The sequence below is a fragment of the Trypanosoma melophagium genome (genome assembly GCF_022059095.1).
Source record: "Trypanosoma melophagium isolate St. Kilda chromosome Unknown ctg20segment0, whole genome shotgun sequence".
Taxonomy (NCBI): domain Eukaryota; phylum Euglenozoa; class Kinetoplastea; order Trypanosomatida; family Trypanosomatidae; genus Trypanosoma; species Trypanosoma melophagium.
Window position 1 is genome coordinate 463,082 of NW_027125150.1, and position 7,797 is coordinate 470,878.

At 45.2% G+C, this 7,797-nt stretch overlaps 7 protein-coding genes across 7 annotated transcripts; all 7 read left to right on the top strand.

The window, feature by feature from the left end:
- Positions 1-81: 81 nt before the first annotated feature.
- LSM04_000775 (Ribosomal protein S28e) lies at positions 82-357 on the top strand (the record flags this gene model as incomplete). Its single annotated transcript, XM_067331441.1, has 1 exon — positions 82-357. One exon carries the CDS (start codon positions 82-84, stop codon positions 355-357), a length of 276 nt encoding a protein of 91 aa, XP_067192067.1.
- A 210-nt stretch (positions 358-567) lies between these two features.
- LSM04_004230 (Ribosomal protein S28e) lies at positions 568-843 on the top strand (the record flags this gene model as incomplete). The annotated part of the gene is made up of 1 exon (XM_067331442.1): positions 568-843. The coding sequence occupies one exon, from the start codon at positions 568-570 to the stop codon at positions 841-843; it is 276 nt and encodes a 91-aa protein (XP_067192146.1).
- A 239-nt stretch (positions 844-1,082) lies between these two features.
- On the top strand, positions 1,083-2,069 carry LSM04_006658 (uncharacterized protein; the record flags this gene model as incomplete). The annotated part of the gene is made up of 1 exon (XM_067331444.1): positions 1,083-2,069. The coding sequence occupies one exon, from the start codon at positions 1,083-1,085 to the stop codon at positions 2,067-2,069; it is 987 nt and encodes a 328-aa protein (XP_067192197.1).
- A 250-nt stretch (positions 2,070-2,319) lies between these two features.
- On the top strand, positions 2,320-4,080 carry LSM04_006558 (Leucine-rich repeat; the record flags this gene model as incomplete). Its single annotated transcript, XM_067331445.1, has 1 exon — positions 2,320-4,080. One exon carries the CDS (start codon positions 2,320-2,322, stop codon positions 4,078-4,080), a length of 1,761 nt encoding a protein of 586 aa, XP_067192192.1.
- A 306-nt stretch (positions 4,081-4,386) lies between these two features.
- On the top strand, positions 4,387-4,941 carry LSM04_004518 (uncharacterized protein; the record flags this gene model as incomplete). The annotated part of the gene is made up of 1 exon (XM_067331446.1): positions 4,387-4,941. The coding sequence occupies one exon, from the start codon at positions 4,387-4,389 to the stop codon at positions 4,939-4,941; it is 555 nt and encodes a 184-aa protein (XP_067192152.1).
- Positions 4,942-5,141: 200 nt separating this feature from the next.
- LSM04_007526 (Brix domain) lies at positions 5,142-6,314 on the top strand (the record flags this gene model as incomplete). Its single annotated transcript, XM_067331447.1, has 1 exon — positions 5,142-6,314. The coding sequence occupies one exon, from the start codon at positions 5,142-5,144 to the stop codon at positions 6,312-6,314; it is 1,173 nt and encodes a 390-aa protein (XP_067192221.1).
- A 694-nt stretch (positions 6,315-7,008) lies between these two features.
- Positions 7,009-7,698, top strand: LSM04_007785 (Cyclophilin-type peptidyl-prolyl cis-trans isomerase domain; the record flags this gene model as incomplete). The annotated part of the gene is made up of 1 exon (XM_067331448.1): positions 7,009-7,698. One exon carries the CDS (start codon positions 7,009-7,011, stop codon positions 7,696-7,698), a length of 690 nt encoding a protein of 229 aa, XP_067192234.1.
- Positions 7,699-7,797: the final 99 nt, after the last annotated feature.

The following is a 7,797-nucleotide window of genomic DNA, read 5'->3' on the forward strand; positions in this document are numbered from 1 at the left end:
ACTCTATTAGTCATGTATTTGTATCATTCTTCTCTCTTTTTTTCTTTTTCTTTTTTTTTCCTTTCAAGTAGTCGACTAACCATGGCGGAAGTAGCAGCAACAAAGAAGGACAAGAAGGCCCCCCAGGAGGAGGTTGTTGTGCAGCAGACGGACCAGGCGCAGGTTGGCCTAATCATCAAGGTGCTCGGCCGCACTGGTTCCCGCGGTAATGTGACACAGGTCCGTGTCCGTCTGATGGCGGAGGAGGGATCACCTGACGCAAACCGAACCATTGTGCGCAATGTGAAGGGACCATGTAAGGAGGGTGATATGCTCTCGCTTATGGAGACAGAGCGCGAGGCCCGACGTCTGCGTTGAGTTTTTCGACACTATTTTTTTTACTTTTGTTCTTTCTGTTTTTTATTTTTTCCTGATCACTATGGTCTTTTTACAGTTCTTTTTTTTGCTTCATTGTTGTGTTGGCACTAATTCTTCTTATGGATAAGTAATGTCTGGTATTATTATTATTATTATTATTATTATTATTATTATCTTTCGTTCCTTTTCTCTTCTGTGTTTTCTGTAGCCATGGCGGAAGTAGCAGCAACAAAGAAGGACAAGAAGGCCCCCCAGGAGGAGGTTGTTGTGCAGCAGACGGACCAGGCGCAGGTTGGCCTAATCATCAAGGTGCTCGGCCGCACTGGTTCCCGCGGTAATGTGACACAGGTCCGTGTCCGTCTGATGGCGGAGGAGGGATCACCTGACGCAAACCGAACCATTGTGCGCAATGTGAAGGGACCATGTAAGGAGGGTGATATGCTCTCGCTTATGGAGACAGAGCGCGAGGCCCGACGTCTGCGTTGAGCAATATTTCCATTTTTTTATTTCACGCTTTGTTTTTTTTTTATGGTGTTCTCACTCTTGAGTTTCGCCTCCTATATATGTTTTTCGTCCCTTTTTATTGTCTACTTATTTTTGCGTTCATTTTCTCCGCTCTCTAAAACAATATGGATATCTCGACTTATGACTCAAATTCTATTCTTTTTTTTTGTCTTGTTTGCTTTTCTTGTACCTACGTTATGTTTGGTTCAGCCTCAAGGTGGATGAGCGTAGCACTTGAGGCGCTTGTCCAGGCCCTCACTATTCTTCAGCAGGCGAGTGCGCTAGATCTCTCAGGTGATAATGAGATGGCCATTGAAATGTATAGTGTTGCCAGGGAAGAGTTAGACGCTGTTGCGCCTTACCTACCCCCCGAACACGCAGATGTAGTTAGGAGGAATACAGGAGAAATAAAGCGTCGAATGGACCTTATCAAGAGGGAGCAATGGATTCAAAAGAGAAGAAGTGAGTTTCCCACCTTTAATGTAGAGTATGTGCCGCAACCGATGCCTGTTGAAGAATTTAGGGTCCCGGTGGATCCGACCTTTCGCGTCCTCTGGCTAATGCGTCTGTTGCAGCGATCAATGCGGCAAGGTGCGTTTGTTGCGCCTGATCTCTTTGTGGGGAAAGATGTATGGTATCAAAGTGGGGGTGGCGCGGCTCTCAAGCACACAGGCCCGAAAATACGTTATTTTGCTTTTCTTTGTGAGGCACTGGAGTTTTTACGCGCGGTGGAGAATTTAGGCAATGTTGGGGCTGCTACTAAGAGTTTGCAGAAATGCTTCAAAACTGCGGAGGAGTTAACAATAACATTAGAGACGGAGATGGGAATACATGGGGAGGGGGCTTCATCGCGTTCTAAGCTGGAGCGAGGCGTTAGGGGTCTGTTCCATAAGGGACAACAGGTACTGCGAACGTGGATGAACCAAGAGTCAAATGTAGAATTGTTTCTTGTATGGGCAGTGAACACGCTTGAACAGGCACAATTGTTTGAAAGATGGATTATATTTTACTCGCATCTCCAAAATGTACCAGCAGTCTTAAGTATTCGTGGACTTTTGCAGCGCATTGTTGCACTTCTCTACACCGGTCCTTGCAGTTTTCTTCTTCGTGATATGGCTATTCTGGTTGAGCGACATCAGGAAAAATGTCGTAAGAGTGCTACCAGGTTGCTTCCAGTGACTGTGAAGTTGGATGGTGCCTCTAGTTAGAAATAATAAAAAAAGAACAAAAAGAAGAAGAAATATCGAGAAGATAAAGTGCAAGAAAAAAAGGCAAGATAAGTGAGCAAATGTCTTTTGCTTGCCTTTTCTGTGACCAATCTTCTGAGTGGGGAAATAGCCATAACCACCTATTGGTGTTTATATTTATTTAGACTCATATTCCTTAATATTCCCTCTCTCTCTCCCTCTTTCTTACTTTCTTACTTTCTATTTTCTCTGAATTAGTGTACTGTGAAAGATGGAGAGACCACAACTAACTTTGGATGCTGCGTACAAGTTCACACTATGGTATGGACTATTTTCTAGGTTTCTCAACAGTCAAGAGAAAGGTAGTGAGTGCGAGGCACGTGACAAATGGGTAACGAATGTTGCCACATCACTTATCAGAACTTCCCTCCCGCGCAAAATACAGAGAACTTGCTGTTTGTCTGGAGCATGTGGAAGGAACTCTCTGACTCACAAAAAAATCCATTTTGGACGTGGCGAGGTATCTGTCGCACGTGGTGAGCGTGACGATGTGTGCGCCTGTCTTGCGCATGCAACAGCATGTTTGGGACGTCCCATTTCTCTTTTTTTAAGGGAGTACAGCTCCTCTCCTTCTTTGGCTGGAGATGGCCATGAAGGATTACGCTGTATGCTGCGACATATGGTTCTTCGGAGTGTCACATTTTCTGGAATACCGGATTTCCAGGATGCCAAACAAGTAGTGAGCGAACTGAGTAAAACTTTGGGTACTAACAAGAGAACGCTAACACGTCTCAGTCTTGGAGGACTCCCTTCTCATGTGACTATCACGTCATTGTTTCATTCACTCTCGAGAACAGACACTGTGACGGAGTTACGACTGGAGCACTGCTACATAGATGATGTTACCGATCTTGTTGAGTACATGAACGCATCAAGACAGCTTCAACGGCTTTCGCTACGAGGGAATAAGGAAATATCCAAAGTTATTGGGGAGCTGGCTAATGGGATTTCTAGCTGTTCTTCTTTGCTTTTTTTTGATATGGGTCACTGCGGGCTGAAGGATTCACACCTTGCAGTGTTTTTGTCTAATCTGAGCGACTTCGCCCACCGTACACGTTTTTATCTTGATATATCGAATAATCTTCTAACCAATGAGTGCTTTCTGAACCTATCAAACTCACCTCCGTCGTTCCGCAGAATACTAACCCACCTAAATCTTAGTGGTCACGACTTTAGAGACTGCGGACGTGATGTTGTAGACATATGTCTCGAGTTGTCTGCATTGACTGGTATTGTCCTAGATCACTGTGACCTTAATTCCCGTGATGTGGTGCTACTAGTGAGAGAACTTTATCAGTCCAATCGACACTGGAGTCAACTCTCTTTTTGCGGGAGTGGGTTAACATTGGAAGATATTAAACGACTTGCACGTGTTGAATTTGCACAAAATGCCTCCTTTTCTGTGGCAGGCAATAGACTTGGATCTTGTTTGCAGAAGCTAAATTTGACATCTGTAATTAGATTGCTTTCCGTACTTGATCTTTCGCTCTGCGAAATCGAAGATGAGGGCGTAGTGCAATTGGCAAAAACCCTAGAAATTGCACAACCAGTTTCTTTACGTGTACTGAGACTCGAGAACAACAACATCGGTACCCTGGGAAACAAGGGGTGTGTGGGATTGCAGTTCCTTGGAAGGGCTTTGCGTGCAAGATACGCACCGTATCTTGAAGTGCTCTCACTCGCAAAAAATAAATTGTCACTTCGACCATTACTGACTTTAGTGGAGCAGGTTTCATGTTCATTAAAGGAACTGAACATTTCGTACTCGTCCATTGCGACTAACGACGATCAACTTATCGATCTCCTTGGGACGATAATAAAGCGTCAGAAGGCACAGGTTCAAGGTGGCGCATTCAATCAACTCGACGTCTGGGCTCTTCGTAGCAGTGATGTGGACGTTCACTTTGGCATCGATGTGGCATCACGGCTTGAGGGACAACGAGTTTTACGTGTCATCATGGAGGTGAAGTAAATAACATTTTTCTTTTATTTGTTTGTTTCTCTTTGTTGTTGTTGTTGTTGTTGTTCGTTTGTTTGTTGTTGCTTGTCTTTGCTCCTTCTGCGGCAGTACCGTCACCGGCAGCAGGTGTTAGGTTTATTTATCCACTTCTTTCTTTTGCTGCGTTTTTTTTTTTTTTTGGATGATGTCTTATTTTTTATTTTTTTGGCGTTGGTGCAGCTTTTCCCTACTCCTGCTGTATGGATCACTTTTCCTCCTGAGCTCTTATGTTTTGTTGCTTTCTTTTTGTTTTCCTTCTTCAGGCGGGTAAAAAGTCTCATGATGGCAGGCAATGTGCAGCGTGTGCCGCCCACGTTGCTGTTACAGGAGGAGGTTAAGCTTATAGACGGTTTGTTTGATGGACGAATGCGTTACCGGGTCTATCGCCACCATTTGTTTTTTCGTGAGGCTGATATGCTGCGTAGAGCTTTGCACAAAGAATTGCCACACTTGGGTGAAGCTTCTGTAGGACAACATGAATATGTAATACGACGGCTTCTTTTCTTGACAGTGAGATGTGCGGAGACTGCGGTACTTGAAATGAGTGCCTCCCGCGTGGATACGATTTCCCTTGCTGCACTTATTTTGGCGGTTTCTTCACGAATTGGATGTGTGCTTGGGGCTCTTTCACAGCACACACAGGACGAGTTTGCTGAAATAGCTCTGGAGAACAGAAAGTTTTTCATTACATATGGAAAACAATGTCGCCAGAAGCGTGCGCGTTCAACTGGCAACACAATTTCATTGCGACATGCGACCATCGGAAGTGTTCTTGAGGTAGCAGCAGCAGCGACAACAACAACAACTGATGTTGATGCCGATAATGATATCTGAAGTTCGGACGACGTTGTTCTTAGTACTGATATACTGTTCCGTTGTTTTTACGTGAAGTTCCTATTAGATTTTCCCAATCCATTCTGTATGTCCCAGACTATGTTTATTTTTGTTTTTTGGGTTTTCCTTTTTTTTCTCTTTTATCATCTTTTATTCCCTTCTATCGTTTTCTGTAGTTTTTACAGCGGTGGAGAAAAGAAATGTCTTCTATTGATGGTTTTAAGCGCCGTACCCCCAAAACACTCAGGACACGCCGGGCACTAAAGAAGTATGAGCCCAAAGTGGTTGAGAACCCTAAGAAGATACTGTACCTGAGGGGAGCCCGCACGAGCAGTGTAGTGAATGACGCGATGATTGATCTCTTCGCCATCACCAAACCCCACTGCAAGAAGCTAAAGAAACGGAATGCGTTTCATCCTTTTGAGAGTCGTGAGCATTTGGAGTTCCTCGGCTTCAAGAACGACTGCTCACTGTTCTGCTTTGCCAGTGACAGTAAGAAGCGTCCACACAATATTGTGATTGGCAGGCAGTTCGACTTCCACGTTCTTGACATGGTGGAGCTTGGCATTTTGGCTGCTGATCGACTTGACATGGCGCAGGCAAAGGGCCTGGATGTCGCCACACTTGGCGGAAAGCCGTTCTTTGTGTTTGAGGGAAGTGAGTTTGACACTGACCCGGCGTTTATGCGGATTAAGAGTCTGTTGATTGATTTCTTCCGCGGTGGGACGGAGGCGGAGATAAACCTCGACGGCTGTGATCGGGTTTTGGCGTTTTCTCTCCGCTCGCAGAACGGCGAAGATGCCTGCATTGCACCATCAACGGATTGCTACAGCAGCAATAGCAATAGCAGCAGCAGACCGCAACGTGAGCGTGGGAACACCGTGCTCTGCATGCGACACTACGCACTGCAAAAACCACCCACAGCAGGCGGCATTCCGAAGAGTCTTGCCAGCAATGTGCAGCTAATGGACATTGGGCCAAACTTTGACTTTCTCATGCGGCGCGCATCCTTCGCCACACCGGCGGAGTTTAAGACCGCAACACGACTGCCTAAGGAGGTGCTGGCAACACTACGCTCCACCGCCGCGAACGTCAGCACAGACGCAATGGGCAATCTCCGTGGACAGCTCCACGTTGGTAAGCAAGATGTGGATCAGCTCAATCTCCGTCGCTTTAAGGCGCAGAGAAAAACACGGCGTGGTGGTGATGATGATGCGGATAATGACGCAGATGACGATGACACAACTGAAACAGGCGCTGATGGTGTGATGGGAGATGGTGACAGCGAAGTCCCGCGCAAACGTCATCGTCGTCGCCGGCGTACTGCTGCCGACGATGCGGAAGAGGGTGCGAGACCAGAAACGGATATATGATTCGATTAAGTGATAGTTAAGATTTTCTTTATTGTTGTTTCTTATTAAATGAGAAAAAAAGGGGTGAGGGAGGGGGATAGGAAAGGTAAAGAATAATGAAATAGAGAAATATGCTCTTTCTCACGACATTATATATATATATATATATATATATATGTATCCTTTCTTTCCTTTTTTTACTTGCTCGCTTATGTACTCACTCTGTCCAATTCCCTGCCAAAGGAAGGAAAAAAAAAAAAAAACGAAGGAGGAACTTAGAAAGAAAGATGGTAACAGATTACCATATATATATATATATATATATATATATATATGGATTTGTGCTTTTTTGAAATTTCTCCCCTCTTTACTTCGCTGTGAGTGCGTGTTTGGGGAGCCGCAGGAAGCCGAAAGAGTATACTAATGAAGAAGGGGCAGAGAAGAAGGTTTCGAAAGTTTTTTTTAGAAGTTTCTCTCGTATAAATGACCGCTATCCTCATTTTTTTTCTTTTCGTTTTCTATTGCTTCTTCCTCAATGGAAAATAGAGTCCTAATTTACTTGCTTCAATGATTACCATGATTTATTCCCTTTTTTTTCTTGTATTACTTACAATGAACTATAGCGAGCGCATAAAATTAGTGGGGAGGGAGTACCGGATATCAAGTAAAAAAAAATAAGTAGCATCATTAACATCAATATCATCATAAGTACGGTATGCCTCTTCGTTTTTCTTCCGCATTTCTTCTTGGCGGTGCGATGAAGCTTCTGGTAAGTGGGACCGTATATGCTGCTTCTGCTGCATATGTGCCCCCGTACCCGCAGAACTCGCAGAACTCCGTCGTCTTCCTCGATACCGCTGTGCAGGACGGCCGCACGTGGTACGGCACCTCGTCGACGGAGGCCATTGGTCGCATCGAAGTGGAGCTCTTTGACGACACAGTCCCCATCACCGCACGCAACTTCCGCGATCTCTGCCGCGGGAGCAGCGGCGGCACAAGTAAGACAGCACCGGACGGGAAACCACTGCACTTCAAGGGTTCCGTGTTTCACCGTATTATTCCTGAATTCATGGTGCAAGGTGGCGATATTACAAAAGGCAACGGCACAGGCGGATGCTCCATCTACGGTGTACGCTTCAAGGACGAGTCCTTCGACGGCAAGGCGGGGAAACACAAGGCTGCAGGCATTCTTTCCATGGCAAACGCCGGGCGCAATACAAATGGCTCACAGTTCTTTATATGCACTGTGCCGTGTGCGTGGTTGGATGGAAAACACGTGGTGTTCGGTCAAGTACTACGGGGCTATGAGAACGTCAAGAAGATTGAGAGTTATGGTACGCCGTACGGGAAGCCAACAAAAACAGTCTTGGTTTCGGACTGTGGTGTTTTGAAGGATACATCATGATTAAGTTTTCCGTTTTACACAATTATTTTTTTTTTTCGTTCTTTCCCGTTTGGTATCTCTAGATGTATTTTTTTTTTGCCTTTTTCGCGCTGTTTTGTC